Here is a 19,520-nt window from a genome sequence, read left to right as displayed (position 1 = left end):
ATGTCTATTATATTTTCATGTTTTTGAACTATATATCTAACTTCTTTATTTCTTTCAAAATATGATGTTTTGAATATCTTTTTTATTGTTAGTTCTTCTGTTTCACTTTGGATTTGATTATATATATCTTGTTTAAAACTTAGAGTTTGTGATGTTCCTTCTTCGTATTCATCCATTTGATAATATACATCTTGTGTTTCACTTGATTTCTCTAATGACATTTTTCAAACTGTATTATTATCCAGTTATATTACTTGATAAAATTATTCTTTTAAGTCCTTGAATTCTTAGTTTATTATTTCTAAATGTTATTATCATATTTCCAAGTTGTTGATAACATCTTATTATTTCATCCCTATTTTCTCTTGTCCATTCAATTTTATTTTTTCTTTCTTGCAATTTATCTAGTTCTATTTCTAGTTTTTCTTGATTTTTTATTAATTCTTTTATTTTTCTATTATTTCTAGTTATTGCATTTGGATCTATCCAATTCATTTTTTAAATTTTTTGCCTTAAATCATTTATTAATTTATATTGTTCAGTTAATACTTCTTTTAATTCTTTTATTTGAATTTCTAAATTAGTTTCTTTAATAAATTTTTCTCGTTTTATTAAAAGTTTTTCTTCTTCTAGTCTTCTAATTTTTTCATCTCTCTCTTCCAACATTGTTCGTAATCTAACTATAATATCTAATTTTTCATTTATTATTTGCATACTTATTTTACAACTTTCAATATGTTGATTTATATCTTTATTAAAAGTAAAGTTTTTATCTGCTATTAGTTTAATACTTTCTAACTTATAATCTTCCATAAATATAATATTTATTTTATTTATATAAATATATTAATTGTCTATATAGATTTTTCTTACACATTTGTTTCGTTTCTTTATTCTCTACTATAAAATAAATTAATAGATTTGCTATTATTTTAGATTTATAACTTTTATTCTTATTTTTTAGTAATTTTGCTGGAGGTCTCATTTAATTTAATATTTCATTTTTACTATTACTATTCATTTTTTACTATTCATCGGTTACTATTCATTCCGAAATTTTGCTACAGTAATTTACTGTTCATTTTTCTGGCCTATTTTCTAGCTCTGATACCAGATTCGCGGGGATCGTTTTTTATATCTCATAACCCTAAAGAGGGAAGGCACACAGATATATAATAAACAAGATTCGCGGGGATCGTTTTTTATATCTGATAACCCTAAAGAGGGAAGACACACAGATATATAATAAACAATTACTCCCTCCGTCCCTCCCAAATGTTTACATTTGGGTGGGGCGCGGAGTTTAAGAAAAATGATAAAGTAGTGGAGAAAAGTTGAAAAAATGAGTAAAGTAGTGGGACCGATTAATATTATATGTATAAAGTGGTTATAGTGGAGGAAAATAGTGGATGTAGTTAATTTAAAAACTATAAAAACTTTACTATTTTTGGAAAGTTTTGAAATGTAAACAATTGGATGGGACATCCCAAAAAGGAAAGTGTAAACAAATGGGAGGGACAGAGGGAGTATATTCATGATTAAATCCAAAAATCAACATATTTCATTTAAATGTCTACAACCTCATAACAATACTCATATTGTGATCTGTTCCATAAACATTCTACTAATATCATAATTTAGCAATTATAAATTCAGAATAATACCTTATAAGTATCCTAGATCACCTATGGCTGTCAACCTGTCTTGGCTCTCCTTCCCTTCTCGCTTCCTTGCTTCGGGATATAGCCTGACCTTGGGATCGCCTTGGGATATCCTCTAAAACACTTAATAAAATATTATATCTGTCTTAACAATTACTAAACATAGATATAGTATAATATTTACTTCGATCTCACAATATTTTCTTGTATAGAGATTGTAGAGTAAAGGGTTTAGCTACTCATAGAAAATTTATAATCAGCCATTTCTATTAATGAAAACTTTCGATATCTCTTAATGATTTACAAGATGGCTTTTATAGAGTTTTCCAATCTCTGTTGATTCTACTAATTGCTATTTCTAAAATTGATTAAAGATGTAATACTGTATTAAAGATATAAACTTATAAATACAATGAGCTCGGCAAATAAGACATACATGTTACAAAAAATGAGCTGCTTATTCTTAATAGTTCACATATATATAGATTTATTGTGAGAAATATTTCCTCTCACCCAGGTTACTGCATTAGTCATAGAAGTTTGTCTCTTGCCAACTGTAGCTGCTTGACAGCAGCACCTATATCGATGCGTTCGCTTGGCATTTCAACTGAACATAATATTCCAACTTGAAATACTGAAGTCAAGCAAGCTTCCATACTATCAGGCATGTTACTCCTTCTAACTGATTCATCTCCCAGGTTGGCAAGATTCTCCTGTTGTAGTATAATCCGGGGATCTGCAATCTCCATCACTCTGTGGGGAAGAGCTTTCCTCACGTAATCATGAAGATTGTTAGCATCTTGCATCAATATGCTGCTACTGGTTGGACTTTTCCCAGAAAACATTTCTAGTAAAAGAATTCCATAGCTGTACACGTCCCCCTCCGCAGTGATCTTTCCACCCATTCCATACTCTGTAACAAAATCGTAATTGATGTCACGCATCTATGTTCTCCATGATGTACATTTCTTACTAATTTGTATTCTACAAGAATTTTTATTCTAAACTTCTATATCAATATTATAGACATGCACATCCAAATTGACCAAGACGGCAGTAAGTTCATTGCAACCGACTGTAGATTCGTGCTTACATAACTATGCAATTTTAAAAATGAAGAAAATTCAGAAATATTTATTACCTGGGGGAACATATCCAACAGTTCCTCGAACACCAGTTGAACTTGTTGGTGCTTGATTTAAGTCAACTGCATTGGTTAAGAAAAATCTGGCCAAACCAAAATCACTAACACGAGCAACAAATTCCTCATCAAGAAGAACATTACTTGGCTTTATATCACAATGAATGATTTTTGTGTGAGACTCCTGATGCAGGTAAACCACCGCCAATGCTACATCAATGGCAATATTCAACCTTTGGTATAGAGTCAAATTTCTTTCATTCCCTTGGTCATATGGATTTGGATGTAACCAGTTGTCTAGACTCCCATTTGTCATGTACTCAAAAACCAATGCTTTGAAGTCGTTTCCCTTGTAATCAGCGCTAGAGCAAGCTGTGATGATCTTTATGAGGTTCCGGTGGCGAACATTCCTCAACGTTTCACATTCTGCGATGAAATTCTTGTTAGCTCCATGAACTTCAACCTTTAGTACTTTCACAGCAACAATCTCTTGCAATGGTTCAAGAATTCCTTTGTAGACTGAACCATATCTTCCCTCACCAAGCAAATTGTTTGGGGAGAAATTCATTGTTGCTAGTAGAAGATATTGATATGAAAGCCTCGGACAATTTTCATGCAAAACAAACAATTGGACGTTTTTCTGCTTGGATTTCTTCATTCGAAAGAAAACAATGGTAATACATGTTAACAAGGTAGCAAGAGGTAGAAGAACTACAAGGGGTATCATTTTTACTGAAAATTTCTTTTTTTTAGTCTTTAACATGTCTGCAGGACAAGAAGGCAGTTGCAAGGCTTGAATACCTCCACACAGCCGAAAATTACCAACAACTGAAAAGGCACTAGCATTTGAGAACAGACCATTTTTCGGCAATTCACCTTCAAGTTTATTGTACGACAAATTTAGGAAGTCAATTCCACGCAACTCTCCAAAAAATTGAGGAATATTACCTGAAATGTTGTTATTTGAAAGACCCAGCAATGCTAAATTTTTTAACTTCTTGAAGGAAGATGGAAGTCCACCTTCAAAATGGTTTCTTCCCATGCCCAGTTGCTCCAACATTACACAATCACCCAGACTAGTGGGTATCTCTCCTTCCAATTTGTTGTCTGAAAGATATAGCTCGACCAGATGTGTCAAGCTGCCAATGTTGGATGGTAGTGGCCCACTCAATAGATTTTGATTCAAGTATAGAGCAAAAAGGCTTAGAGAAGAAAGTCCTGATATATGCTGAGGTATCAAGCCACGGAGGTGGTTTCCCGAAAGTATTAACGCTTGTAAAGATGAGAGATCAAACAAGGGAGTAGGTATGCTTCCATGGAGCTTGTTACTGCCCATGTTGAGGATAAGCAATCCAGAAATATTGCTTATGCAAGCTGGAATTACTCCTGAAAAGTTATTTTCATTTAGATACAGATGGCCTAACTTGGATAACTTACAAATTGATTCAGGAATACTTCCGCTTAACATGTTTTTACTCAATGCAAGTTGTCTCATGTTGGAAAGTTTCCCAATCTCTCGAGGTATTCTTCCGTGAAAGTAATTTTGGTAGAGGTCCAGAATTTCTAATTTTTTTGAGAAATTGACAATGGAATTTGGAATCTTCCCATTCAAACCAATTCCGTATAAATCCAAAAACTTTAAATTGGTACTGTTTACCAAGGTGTCGAGGAAGCTCGAGCCACTACCAGACGGCTGATTATGTCCTAGCGGATTATGGGATAGGTATAGCGCTTCTAAGCTTAGTCTTCCCCAGTCCATTGGTAGAGGACCACTAATATTGTTAGTTGATATGTCAAGACGTACAAGCTTTGAAGCATTAGTTATGGATCGTGGAAAAGACCCTGAAAATTTGTTATCTCCGACAAGGAATGCTTGCAGCTTAGGAAGGGTAAAGCCCAAATTTAGTGGAAAGCTTCCTTCCAACTTATTTAAAGCTAGGCTGACATATGAGAGTGATGATATGTTGTAAAGTGGCAAGGGAACTGTGCCTATCAAATTATTTAGTGACAATCGAAGATACTCTAATTTTAAAAGGCGGCCGACTTCCAACGGTATGATCCCTGTTAAATTGTTTTTGGATAAAAGAAGGAAACGAAGAGATGACATATTTCCGATAGAAGACGATATTACTCCGCTAAAATGGTTTGTCGTCGTATTAAACACTGTTAATTTAGACCAAGACGTGAAATCAGTAGGTAATTTACCTCCAACATTATTTTCTTCTATACCGATATGTCTCAGATCTGAACAGTGACTTAAGTTCATTGGGAAGCCACCTTCAAATAAATTGGTTCCTAGGTGAAGATATCGTAGGCGAAACAGTTTGCCAATCTCTGCTGGTATTGAGCCTCGAAAATTGTTTTTATCAAAGTTAATTTCCCTGAGAAAAGAGAGGTTTCCAATATGAGGAGATAGAGTACCGTCTAGTTTTTGAGATGACAAGTCCAGCGCTGAAACTCTCTGATGTCTACGGCTGCATGTAACGCCTTTCCAAAGACAGAAGTGGATGGAATGGTTCCAGGAGCTTAACGCACCAACTGGATCTGTTATTGAAGCCTTGACAGAAAGCAAAGCATTTTTGTCAGTGACATTACTTGAATACGCAAAAGAAGTGTTGTTTATGGTTTTTAATAACATTAAGATGAAGAGAATGTTGAAACTCATAGTTGTACAATATGAAGAAAAAAGGATGTAGGATATGGAAGATGTATACGGGAGTATTTTTCATGATATCAATGTCAGTTGTTTTAACATCAATTTATATTCTACAAGAAGAGTTGTTTTTTCCACAGGGGAAACACAAGGGACTGATGTAATCGTAGAATATGTTCCTAGAAAATCTTCATTTTAGTGTTCTAACATCGTCATCTTGGTTTGCACTTTGCAGGGCTACATGATTCAGGAGTAGAAGTAATTTTCCACAACGATGTTGCATTTTAGGTATATTTACCTATATTTGAATACTATAGTAATATTAGGATTCATAGCTCAAAAAAAAAAAATTGACCCCCACTTAGTTTATTACAAATTTTCGGATGATAATATGCAACTACCATATGCACGAGCTTCTGGAGAGCATTTTCTTCACTTTTTCAGCTTCAAGCCTACCCCTGTGGTACGTAGCAATTTGGACCAAGTTTCATTTTTATGCACAGATATGAATCTGATTTGGAAAAAAAAAAACTTGGTGTTCTCAAGTGATCTGATACTAGTCCATTTATGCTTCGTCAATAATAAATAGCTATGGATTTGAATCTTGATTCGTTGCATTGGGGTCAGGTTTTATCTCTCATTTATGCCAAGGTTGTTTCGCTAGTAATAGCTCCAGATATGCCTTCGAAATGATGTCCAAACTGAATTAGTTAACCATGGAACCGGGACGGAGCCAGGAAATGAAGTATGGGGTGGCCAATTTTTTTGGGGATAACTAATACATATTTTTAATTTATTATATATTAAATAAATTAATAAATTTTATTTTTAATAATTTCAATGTACAAAATATACTTGAATACGTGTATTTAAATTCATAATTATTGTAAATATCATTAATATTAATACTAAATTTATAAAATTTATACATTTTAGAGGGGGCGAAATATCAAAATAAATTTTTTTTACTACTAAATATATAAATATGTAAAAAAAATTCATAAATTTTAATACTAGTTTTATGATTATACTTGGGATGGTGGCCGCAAGTAGAGCTGGCCAGTTGGGCGGTCCGTGCGGGCCGGGCCGGGCTGAATGCGGGTTGAGCTCGGGAAGCATGAACACTGAACCGGCACGCAAGTTAAACGAATCGGGCCGGGCCGGACTCGAACTGACAGACACGAACTCGTAACCGACACTGGACTCGTGAGCGATGCGGGCTGTGCGTGCTGAGTGCGGGCTGTGCGTGCTGAGTGCGGGCTGTGCGTGCTGAGTTGTGGCATAACCAATTAATTCTGGTGTAAACATTTCATCAAGCAACTCATGGGCGTGAACTTTTCTTCTATATGGACATATTACTCAAGCATCTAACGATTATATCATCTCAATAGGCTTGGTTTTCTTCTATATGGACAGAAACACAGTTCACAGACATGGCAGAAAGGAGGAAGACGTTGGCGCACCCGCGGGCGAGCCGTGCGGGCTCGTGCGGGTTGTGCGGGTTGAGTGGTCCGTGCGGCTCGTGCGGGCTTGGCTCGTGCGGGCTCGTGCGGGCTCGTGCGGTTCCGGGTTCTGAAATTACAATTCGTATTCGGTTCATGTAATTTAGCGAGCCGAGCGGGTTTGAACCGGCCCGGTTCGGTCCGAATTTTTTACGGTTTTCGTACGAACCGGTCCCGAATGTGCGGTTCAAACCCGCACATTTGGCCGGCTCTAGCCGCAAGCCACCCTGCCTCCGTCCCTGCATGGAACACCTCTATGGTATAATAAAGATTATGCTTAGGAGAATGTAAGAACTAGATTATACCAGGAAAAAACAGGTACATGAAATTAAAATATAAATGCATAGACAGCATTGTAAGATTGTGACGTTTAAGTAATGGTCCGTCCCCCTCCCCCTCTTTCCCTGCAGCATCTTTAAGATCCAGACCTCTGAATTTTTTTCTCTATTAACTCACGAATTTCTTCTCAACTTTTGTCTTATTTTGCTGAGTCATTTCTCTTAAAGCTATACTGCTACGGAAGTGGAACAATGTACACCCAATGGTATTTGATAATTTCCAAAAATTACAAAATTTAAGCGCCTGCACTTATCACTGATGCACATAACTTGCTGGAAAATAAATTATTTGTAGTGTAACTATGAGTTCCAGGTTCTAATTATCTATTCTATATTATACTAAAATAGAGCTGATGTCATCTTTGTTGGCATGTCATGCTATTATTCTATGATGATGTCATGGTTGCTTATGTGTCAATTTCTCATTTAATCTCATCTTTTTTATTATTTTAAAATCTTCTCTTTCATATACTCTATTTATCTCTCTTCATTAATTCTCATCATCCATTTCTCACTCATTAATCTCCACTTATTCTCTATTCTCTCCACTTTTCACCCTCTCTAATTTTAATTATTCACCTTTTTTTTTACTAATTCACAATATTGGAAAATTTTAATTAAAATTTATAAAAATCCTTTATATAATCTTTATTCAACATACACAAGAAATTAACTTTTTCATATTATAAAAATATTAATATACAACATTTTCTTTAATATTTACTTATTCTTTTTTACTGAACTAACATATTTATTTCAAATAAATTAGATATTAACCGGCCATCAGCAGGGACTAATCTAGTAGTATCTGAATCATTCTAACTACTCAAGCAGAACCATTCCGATTCATAAAATTTCCAGCTGGGTCAACCAGCGACGACTTGATTATGATTGTAAACTTGTAGACTATCAACACAAGTGGGTTTTTTCTCGGTGTTTTCTTCCTACACTACAAATTAGTTAAAACATATTCCAAAGCCCATAGAACACGTTTGGCTGCATTGCTGCTGGGGCATGTCATTAACAGTGACAGCAGTGACCTGATTACGATACCAAGTAGTCTTAGACACGTACTTTCCATCACTGTATTAATAGAAAAGCATAATGATAGGGTATGTTCACCGAAGTTGAGCTCGACCACAAAATTTTAAAAAAAAAACGTATATGATATTTCTTAATGCATGGACAGATCTTTGACAAATTTGTTAGTGATTTTGTCCTCTTAAGAAATAAGAATAGTTCAACTAGTTCAGAGAGGATGATACGGGAGAAGGCTTTCTCTTGTAATTTCTTCCAGAAGCGAAATTAACAAAGATTATCAGCTTGTTCAGTTACTATATTAGCTAACTACAGTAGGTGCCTAATTAAACAGGTGTTTGAGTTGTTAGGTTATTTATTTATGTATCAATGTCCAGCTCTTGTTTTGGACTAGGTTTGATATTGATAGCGTTTTGATGGGTTCTGAGTGTGGTCCTTAGGGTGTGTGTGAGTTTTCTTTTTAGTTGTTTTGTTGTGTTTCTTTCCTTTCATTCACCTTTTTATTCCCTAACCAGTTGTCCTCTAGTTTGGTAGGGGAGGTGACTATCATTGACTACTTGGACACGTGGAGGGTAAAGAGAAGGACGGGATATGACATGGTACTTTGGTGAATGACACGTGTAAAAGTTTAGAAGATAAGATTGAGTTGTGGGGCCTACGGCCTACGGATATTCAGCTTTCGGTGATAGCTTCTTATCATTCGTGATCTGTAGATATTATACCTTACGGACTCCGAAGGCGCGTCATGCCCACGGGGTCGTAGGCTTTTTATTATTAATAGGTTTTTTAGATCCATAGTGGAAATGGAACGGGGGAGGCCACATTTTAACTTTAGGGTCCTTACAGCTATAACCGTACGGAGACTACAAATCTGATGCCATTAGATACCCCCCTCATAAGTGTAGTTTTCTTTAGGAAGCTTTCTTCAGGAAGCTATTGTCTTCAATTAGGGGTTGGATACGATACCTTAAAGGGATTTTAATTTATCAATAATGTCAATAATAATTTTCCTTTTTCAAAAGCGGTTACGTTGTTCACTAAGGACTATGAGGTGGAAGTGACGTGTCTTATTGAGAGGCCCGGGTTTTGAGGGGGAGTGGGTTTCACGCGCTCACTTTTTCCCTTTTTGTAGGGCCTTGAATCATTAGTTTTCAGGATTTCGACGGTTCACTTCCTTGGAAAACGGGTGAAGTTATTAATTTCAAATATATTCATTTGTTCAGTTTTATTCTTTCTTGTCATTCACTTTTGATTAAGATAGAACTGAAGGAGGCGTCCGGAGGGATAAGAGCAAGGTTGTTTGACTTATTCAACACAGTTGCAGTATCTACAAACAGGTATTCATCTTAACTTTACTTTGATTTTGCGCTTGTCTTTTATCACTTGGGGTATGAACTAGTAATGTTTATGAGGGTTAAGGTGCGAATTTAGGGGTTTCGTAACTAATGAATGTTTTAAGCGAGTGGGTTCTGAAAAGGTAGAGGGGTTCTTGGAGGATGCATGGTGGGAGAAAGTAACATTTGATCGTTAAGTGAGTAGGGTTTAATTGGGTCTGAGGAGGATGATTGGGTTAGTGGAGGAGTGATCTTGGTATGGGTAAGGGGAAAGCTATTCAGTAATTAAGTTGTGCAATCTTTATTTTTTCGTTTTTATTTATTTTTCATGGCCGGATTATTGACAAGACCTTTTCTTTTTATTTGTAGATAATCTAGGGATGGGGAAGCGAGGGAGGTTTGTGGTGAAAGAGAGTGATAGCGAAAGTACGCCTGATTCTGAGAACGAAGCTTTGTCTACGTCGCTAATCGGAGAAGAAGATACCGACATCGACGAAACTTCTAGGAGCAATTCTTCCGGAAAGGGGGGTCTGGAGATGAGGATGATCTCCCCCTTCAGGAGGTGGTGTCTAAGGGTCAAGGCCCAGGGCCATCTTCTGGGGGATCACACTCCCGTAAGGGTGTCCCTTCCATATCTCATGGTCAGGGAAAAGAGAAGGCAGGAGGACCCCTTTTTCCTAGTATTGGTCGAGGGAGAGGGAGAGAAATGGCTGACTTGGCTAGGGCGCAGAGGCAAGAAAATATGCAGGGGAAAGGTAGAGTGCGTATAGAGATGGGAAGTTTAATTGGGGACCAGGGATGGATGGATGTAGAGCATAAATTTGTAAAAACTCCTTCGGATGTTCAGAAAGAGAATTATTTTAAATCTTTTGGGGAGGTCAGTTATTACAAAGATAAGCAGTATGGGATTATCCCGGACAAGGCGTTGGAAAAGCTTCTGGGGGATTTGGAATATATTAATAAGCCCCCCAATTTTGATGCTAGTTATTTTGCTGAAGTAAGGTACGCCTTCTAGATTCCGGAGGAGTTTGAAATAAGGTTACTTGCTGAAGGGGAAAGGTTGTGGCACAAAGGAGGGGAATAATGGGTTGGCATCCCATTGGAGGCGTTCAGAGCTGGGTTGAGATTGCCTATGCATCGGTTTATGCATACGCTCTTATGTGAGATGAGGATAGAAATTGGTCATTTAGGCCCTAATTTGGTGAGAAAAATTACTGCCTTTATAGCTAGGTGTACTGAATGGGGTCTGGAACCTACCTTAGGCCTTTTCTAGTCTTTTCATAAAATGCAAGGGTCTCGAGGTTACTATCCTTTGCAAGAGATCCAGTGGAGGGGGGCCACGACCTTAGGGGGAATTTTGGTGCAAGGCCCTTCGTCTAATAAAGGTTAGCATGGAGAGTTTTTAAAGTTTAAGGGGGGAGATTTGGCTTATTTGCCAGAGTATAAAAGACCCGATGGTATCGTGGGGGCAGTGAAAAGGTATGAAGTGTTGGAGAAGAATGAAATTGATTATGATGTTCAGTTTGTAGGGGGAAGAAGGAGGGTTTGTGGCCAGTAGCAAGTTTCTGGGACTTACATTTTTAGTAACTCATAACTGTAAGCGCCCGACATTCATTTGTTTATGGAATCTTATATGTTTTGGATTTCGGACTATCTTCTTTCCGTATAGTATAAGTCCTTTCCTTTTTACCTTTATTTTCCTTTGTAAGTAACATAAAAATTCTGTCATTTCAGTTTTGCTGAGAGAACTGCCTATTCCCGTTCATATGGATTACCGAAGAATCTTGAAACTGGCTCATGAGAGACAGTTGAAGGCGAGGGTGGCGCTGGAGAAAGGTGAGGATGTGTCTTTGGGAACTGCTGCTAGTCAAGCCGGGGCCGAAGGAAGTGTTTCAGTATCTGTTGGAGGGAAGAGGCCTACGGAATCTTGTCTGGGCGAGGAAGAGGTTGCTACCAAAAGGGCGAGGACGGAAGAAATGAAAATAAAGAAAACTCTGGATCCTTCGGTTATTAGTGAGAAAGGAACAGACTTAGTTGATTTGGAGCCGGGCTTCTTCTTTTGAGGGGAGAAACGATCCGAAAGCAACGGTCCCTGTGAAGAGCTTGGTTCTAAGTGCTGGGAAGCTTCAATCTGAGGAGATTTCGAAAAAATGCACCATCCTTCATTTCACTACAGGTAGATTTGTATTTTCTGTTATTTCCCTTCTTCCTTTTCCTTATGTTCTTAATGTTGTTTTGTTTGTTGCCCTCCTCTTTTTTTTAGGGGAGGGTTGGTTGACTGAATAAAGGAGGTTAATGCTCCCCTAGGAGCATTGGGTGTGTTCTCTCTATCTCCCGACCGTAAGAAGGTTATGGGTGAAGTGGATGATGATGCTATAATTCAAACAAAAACTCTACTGGGAAATGTATGGTTAGAAAAACATATGATAGCGTTATATCCTTAGAATTATTTTCATGTATATTTTTCATTAAACTTCTGGCTGTCTTAAACTATGTGTCTTTTCTTGTTTTCCATTGGGGACTCGAGTGGTAGATCTGGCCGGTCGAGTGGAAAAAGGCAAAGGGAAGGTGAAAGCAGAGCAGGAGAAGGTGAAAACTGAAAGGAAGGCTAAGGATGACGCCCTCGAACAACTAGAGGAAATGAAGAAGAAACACGATGAGCTGTAGGAGGTCCTCAAGTCTGATAGCGAGGAGATAGAGCGCTTAAAAAAGGACAATAGGGAAAATCTCGAGAAACTACAGTCGGAGCAAGATGTGTCGCAAGCCTTCGTTCGGAGATGGATAGGTTGCAAAAGGAGTTGGATGCCAAGTCGGAAGAAGTCCGGAAGGTAACTGAGACTTTGGAGAAGGTGGAGCAGGAGGCTCTCATTACTTATAAGGATAATGTGGATAAATTCTTGGCTTCGGCCGAATACGAGACCTCGCTGTATGAGAAGGCAGGATCGATGCATGAAGAGGGTTTCAATGATTGTTTGTCATTCGTAGGCGAAAGGGAATGTTGTAGATCTGATCAAGCATAGCGTAGACCATTTCCGAGCTTGGGAATTGAAGAGGATGGATGAACAGGAGGCATCTAAGGCTGCTAGACTGAAGGTGGTTGAAGAGGGTGGAGGTCCGAATGCGGAGGGTGAAGTGATTTTCCCTAGGGTTGAAGACATAGCTGCAGACCCCACCGTCACAGGGAATCTTCCAGGTTCTGTCATGGAGGTTGCGGCTACGGCAGAAGGGGAAAAGGTTATAGAAGCTTAGGGCCCTTTGGTTGTGCAGACTGAGTTCCCCAACAATTAGCTTCTCATGTTAGACTTGGACGATGGTAGTACCTTAGCACTGTTTAGTATGGTATGTGGTGTTTATTTGGATATTTTATCAGCTGGAACTTGATATGTGTTTTAAGATTTTTATGACTTTAAGTATTTTGTCATCGTTGGTTGTGATAATTAATTTTAATCTTAGGAAGAGGTCCTGTTTTTATTTTATATGTTGGTGCTTTGGATTTAAAGATTTTGAATTTACCCTCTCTGAATTTGAATTCAAGGGTTTTGAATTTAAGGTTTTTAATTTGTGAATTTACATTTAAGGTTTTTAATTTTCCTAGGGGGTTGCCTCATCGGAAAAGGGCATTTTCTTTAAGAAATGTAAAGTTTTTGGGAGTTGAATAGTTGTGGTTTCATTTATGATGGATAGTAAATGGTTGTGTGAAATCGAGGAGTTATTTGTTGATTGAAATGGTTGGGAGGTTCGTAGAGGGGATATATAAGAAGTGTGGTTAGGGCAGATGTGATCCATCATTCACCTTTTCTTATATATTCTTTCTCTATATCCCAAGGTAAAATAAGGAGATGTCTTCAAATGGTGGAAAGTCTGCAAGGGAGATCCAGCTGGAGGAGTATCTGAAGGATTCGAGAGACATCATTAGGTCATATGGGAGACTATTATGGCGGAGGAGGAGCAAGTGCAGGTGTTGAGCGAGGCCCTTCACTATTATGGCGGAGGAGGAGCAAGTGCAGGTGTTGAGCGAGGCCCTTCGTAGGCTTCAGAATGAGAATAATGATTTAAGGATTTCGTTGGGCCGTAGGCCATGTTATCCTTGATGTAACTTTGTTTTTAATTATGTAATATGTCATTGTGGAATGCCAAAACAAATTTCCGTGTTGACTATTGGATTTAATTTCGTGGTTTTATTTTCGTGTTGTTCCGATTATTTTAAATAACTGGTTAAAAAGAAACTCGGGAAAATGAAAGGTTTAGTAAGTTGTGCTAATTAATGGAATGTATTAGTTTGAGGAGGAATTTCAAAATGTTAAGAAGAGTCATTTAATGTAATTAATATTGTTGGGTTAAATGCAAGGAGGTGAAGAGTCTCTTTGTCCTATATAAAGAGTAGCTTTTTCCAGATAAACTCACTTCATAAACGAGCCCTTTCTTCTTTTCTTTTCCCGAAAGCAAAAACTTGAAGTTTTCAATGGAGTCCCAAGGCAGTTGCTCAAATAACAAAGGAAAGACGGTTCTGAAGAAGGAAGAAGAGCTGATGGCTACCATTTCCAGAATGCAGGAGATGATTCATCTTCAGGATGGCAAAATCTTGAAGTTGGAGTTGAAGGTCGAAGAGCTGCAAGAGATCTTGGCTTCGGTGAAGGAAGAAAACTATCGCTTGAGTAGCTTAGTGGGGGATGCTTTTTAAGTTCTTTCGGTGTTGTTTTTTTATGTTTTGTGGATGTTTTGAAATATTTTTATCCGGTGACTTGTATCCCATAGGGGATTAATGTTTAAATTTCTCAATAAAATATCGTGTTTTGTTATTTCGCATATATGATTATTGTGGAAAAACTGATTTGAGGCTTGTGTAAATCGTAAACAAGTAGTAGTTTGGATTTAGAGCAAAAGGTGAATAATTTGTCATAAACATGCCTGTTTGCGTGATAAGCATTTTAATAAACGAATCATGTACAATAAATGTTTTTAAGAGAGAACACGTTATAAAGATGTTTGTATAACTTGATTTATGTAAATGAACTATTTGGACCGCAGGCGATAAGCTGCTTATGTTGGTTCTCATTACAAATAGTTATTTAAGGAACTTATTTGTGCCGTAGGCAGTGAGCTACATATAGTGGCGTTGTAACAAATAGTTATCTAGGCAAACTATTTGGGCCGCAGGTAGTGATCTACATATAATGGTATTGTAACGAATAGTTATTTAGGTGAACTATTCGGGCCGCAGGCAGTGAGCTGCATATAATGGCGTTGTAACGAATAGTTATTTAGGTGAACTATTCGGGTCGCGGGCAGTGAGCTGCATATAATGGCGTTGTAACGAATAGTTGTGAGGTGGCCTTACCCATGCCGTAGGCTGCATATGTAGGCTTTTTAATAGGTAAGCTTTGATAGAGGGTTAAGCCCGGGCCGATTAAAGCTTTAGCAGTAAACACAAAAGATACCATCAGTTAAATATTCATAGAAAACGTACTAATAAACATAGGCTTCTATTTACAACATTCATAACATGTTAAACCAGTTAAAAGGCTTACTGATAGAAACGTCTGAGATGAGTGGCGTGCCAGGTATTGGGAAGGGGCTCTCCGGTCAATTGCGCGAGGTGATATGTCCCTGGCCGTGTAGCCTGAGTTATCACATAGGGGCCTTCCCAAGTGGGGTCCAGTTTTTTGTTTTTGGAAGGAGTAGAAAATGAGGCGGCTCTAAGCACTTGATCTCCAATTTGAAATTGTCGGGGAAGTATTTTTCCAAAGTGAAGAGTTGTCTTCTGTTTATAGTTAGCATCCGTATAAGAGCATTTTCTCTTCTCTCTTCAAGAAAATCTAGATTTGTCTGTAGGCCTTGTTGGTTCAACTGAGGGTTATAATTTTGGACTCGAGAGGAGGATTCTCCTATTTCCAATGGAATGAGAGCTTCGGTGCCATAGGTGGGCCGAAAGGGACTTTCTTCGGTAGGCTTGCGGGTGTCAGTGCGATAGGCCCATAGTATATTTGGCAATTCTTCTACCTAGAGTGCCTTTGAATCCTGAACATTCTTCTTTAGACTCTGTAAAAGGGTTCGATTAGTGACTTCAACTTGGCCGTTAGATTGGGGGTAGGCCACAGAGGATCTATAGTGTTGTATCCCGTAGGTTTTTAGATATTCTTCAAATTCAGATTCGATGAACTGTCTTCCATTGTCAGTAATCAAAATATGAGGAATTCCTAATCGGGTGACGATGTGTTCATGAAAGAAATTTCGACATTTATTAAAGTCGTATGAGCCACAGCTCTAGCTTCGACCCATTTTGTCATATAATCAACAACTACTAGTAAAAACCGAATATTTCCTTTGGCTGGGGGAAAAGGTCCCATAATATCCATGCCCCAAACATCAAAATGAATGGGGGATAAAATAGCCGTGGGAAAAACCGGAGGCAAACTGGGAACTGAAGCATGAAACTGGCATTTGGCACAGGTTTTTACGTAGTTTAGACAATCTTTCCTTAGGGTAGGCCAGTAGTACCCTTGCCTGATGATTTTGTAAGCTAAAGCCTCTCCAGATGAGTGGCTTCCATATATCCCTTTATGGACTTCGAGCTTGCAATAGTCTGCTTCTGAGCAATCAACACATTTAAGAAGAGGGGCCAAAAAAGATCTTCAATAAAGAGTATCATCCATGATAGTGTAATGGGCAGCTTTGGAGCGTAACAATTGAGCAGCCCTCCTGGCTTGAGGGAGAATTCCTTCTTGCAGATAAAGATAGATCGGAGTCATCCAATTAGGGCCGTAAGAGAGCCCTAGTATTTCTAAAGCTGGTTCGGTCAGGGGATTTACCGAAGAGGATGTCAGCAATATTTTGTAAATACCCATAGAAGGGGAGTGGTCTTCATCTGTGGCTATCTTTGCCAGGTATCAGCTCTTTGATTTTCCTCTCGCATGATCCCTTCAAGGGAAGCGATGTGAAATTATAGGAGTCAGGCTCTAGCTTCTTCAAGATATTTCACCATTAGGGGGGATTTGGCGGTAAATCCTCCAAGAACCTAGTTGACTATGAGTTGAGAGTCACTGTAGGCCTTTAAGTGTTGTACTTGAAGGGTTTTGGCTAGTCGTAAGCCCGCTAGAAGCGCTTCATACTCTGAGCAGTTATTGGCGGCAGGGAAACTGAACCTTATAGATTGCTGGATTTTGAATCCTTCGGAGCTTATCAACAAGACTCCAACTCCACTGTTATCTGAGGTGGAGGACCCGTCAACGAATAACAGCCATGGAGGAGGTAGATGTTCCCGCTGGGGAGAATTTTCCGTGAGGGTTTCAACTTCTGAAGGTGCGGAGCATTCAATTAGAAAATCAGCCAAAGCTTGACCTTTAGTGGAAGGGCGAGGTAGGTAGGTGATGTTGAATTGGATGAGCTCTACGGCCCAATTGACCAATCTTCTAGAGAGGTCGGGTCTGTGAAGGATCTTCCGAAGGGGCTGATTGGTGTAAACTCTGATATCGTGCCCCTGAAAATAGGGGCGAAGTTTCCTGCCAGCAAGGAGAAGGGAATATGCCATTTTTTCAATAGTGGGATATCTGATTTCTGCATCTCATAGAACATGAGTAATATAGTACACAGGGAACTGTTTGCCTTCTTCTTCGCAAACCAAACATGAGCTTACGGCTGATGGGGCTACGGCCAGATACAAATACAAGGGTTCTCCTGAGAGGGGTTGGGAGAGAACTGGTGGAGACGATAAGTAGCTTTTTAAGGAATCGAAAGCTTCCTGGCATGAAGGCGTCCACTGCACTTCTCTAGATTTGTTCACTCCTTTCAGAGCATCGAAAAAAGGGATGCTTCTTTCAGCCAACTTGGAAACAAATCTTCAGAGGGAAGTCAAATATCCATTCAATGACTGGATCTGCTTAGGTGTTGTTGGGGGGTGCATTTCCAGTATGGCACTAACCTTTTCTGGGTTAACTTCTATCCCACATCCACTAATCATATGGCCTAAGAACTTCCCGCCTGCTACTCCAAAGGTGCATTTGAAGGGATTCAATCGAAGGCCATGATTTCAAATGGTTAAAAAAGTTTCTCTCAGATCATGCAGATGTCCTTTTTCAAATTTGGATTTGACAATCATGTCGTCTACATATACTTCCAAATTTCTATTAATTTGGCTGGAGAATATCTTGTTCATGGTTCGCTGATATGTAGCCCCGACATTCATTAATCCCATAGGAAGAACGCGGTAAGCATATACCGCTCGATGGGTAATAAATGTTATTTTATCCTGGTCTTCGGGAGCTAGTTTGATTTGATTATACCCTAAGAAGACATCTAAGAAGCTGAAGAGAAACATCCCTGGCAGCGACGCCAATTTGATAGCGTGTTTATGGGTTCTGAGTGTGGTCCGTAGGGTGTGTGTGTTAATTTTCTTTTTAGTTGTCTTGTTGTGTTTCTTTCCTTTGATTCTCCTTTTTATGGGGATGTGACTATCATAGACTACTTAGACACGTGGATGGTAGAGAGAAGGAGGGGATATGACATGGTAGTTTGGTGAATGACACGTGTAAAAGTTTAGAGGATAAGGTTGAGTTGTGGGGCCTACGACCTACGAATATTGAGCTTTCAGTGATAGCTTCTTATCATTCGTGATATGTAGATATTATACCTTACGGACTCCGAAGGCGCGTCATGCCTACGGGGTCGTAGGCTTTTTACTATTAATAGGTTTCTTAGATCCATAATGGAAATGGAATGGGGGAGGCCACATATTAACTTTAGGGTCCTTACAGCTACAACCGTAGGGAGACTACAAATCTGATGCCATTAGATATTATTGTTAATGTGTTTAGCTTCTTGGTTTTTTAGCGGGATAGGTCCCTAAATTTTGTTGGTTTTTCAGTACAAATTTTCACTTAAGAAAGAAATAATATAGTTACTGCTATGTAAATGAAAAAAAAAGAATAGTTGGTCAGATCCTGATAGTAACGTCGGTCACATAATTTAACTAATTTCATTTTAAAGCTGGGTTCGATCATCAATAACTACATAATTTAATAATATTTATTTATTATATATTTAATTTAATTAATTTAATATTTAATACTAATATTCCAATTTCAATTCGTATTTTGCAGGTATAATTCTCTCCTAATACTAATTTAATAAATTTAATATTTTTAATATATGTCCACACTAGTTATTATCAACTAGCAGTATTAGTAAATATAAAATAACGATAAAAAAATAACATATTCATGTATCATATTTCTTTTATCTCTGTTCATGCTTATCGATCAACTTCAAAGAGAGAGAGAGAGAGAGCATGGAAATATCATATGGTTAATATAATGTTAGATATATTTAAGATATCATGTCTAATATGATTTGTGTTTAGTTTTCAGAACTTAACAACAGGACATATCAGGACTTACTGAAATCAGAACTTACTGAAGTCAGAACTTAATATCAGAACTTAAGGTGTCAGAAGATACATATCAGTACTTAAGTGCGGGAAGACTTTCAGATAAGGAATGCGGCTGATTTACAGGAGAAGATCGGGACTAAAACAAAAGAAGATATGAATGAAGAGTTAGAGGACTAGAAGACTTGTAGAAGATATCTGATTGATATATTTTAGGAGACAGAATTATATTCCATATCAATTAGAATATATCTTGTAACTGTGTACTATATAAACACAGACTTAGGGTTTACACTATATGTGTTATCATTATCGAGAAACATTATTTATTGTAACCTAGCAGCTCTTAGTGATATTTGTTCATCACTGAGAGAGAACAATAGTTCATATTGTAACAGAGTTTATTGAATATACTTGATCTTTGTTACATACTTATGTTCAAATCGATTTGATTGTATAAACACTGTATTC

The 19,520-nt window shown here is 37.9% G+C and overlaps 1 protein-coding gene across 1 annotated transcript; it reads right to left on the bottom strand.

Moving 5' to 3' along the window:
* Positions 1-2,004: 2,004 nt before the first annotated feature.
* Positions 2,005-6,109, bottom strand: LOC141664156 (uncharacterized). Its single transcript, XM_074470049.1, has 2 exons — positions 2,803-6,109; positions 2,005-2,574 (listed from the first exon to the last, which is right to left on the bottom strand). Exons 1-2 carry the CDS (start codon positions 5,465-5,467, stop codon positions 2,192-2,194), a joined length of 3,048 nt encoding a protein of 1,015 aa, XP_074326150.1. The 5' UTR covers positions 5,468-6,109; the 3' UTR covers positions 2,005-2,191.
* Between the last annotated feature and the right edge of the window lie 13,411 nt (positions 6,110-19,520).

Source organism: Apium graveolens, chromosome 6 (genome assembly GCF_009905375.1).
Source record: "Apium graveolens cultivar Ventura chromosome 6, ASM990537v1, whole genome shotgun sequence".
In the NCBI taxonomy this organism is placed as follows: Eukaryota; Viridiplantae; Streptophyta; class Magnoliopsida; order Apiales; family Apiaceae; genus Apium; species Apium graveolens.
The sequence above is the reverse complement of the archived record's forward strand: the minus strand, read 5'-3'. Positions and strand labels throughout refer to the sequence as shown.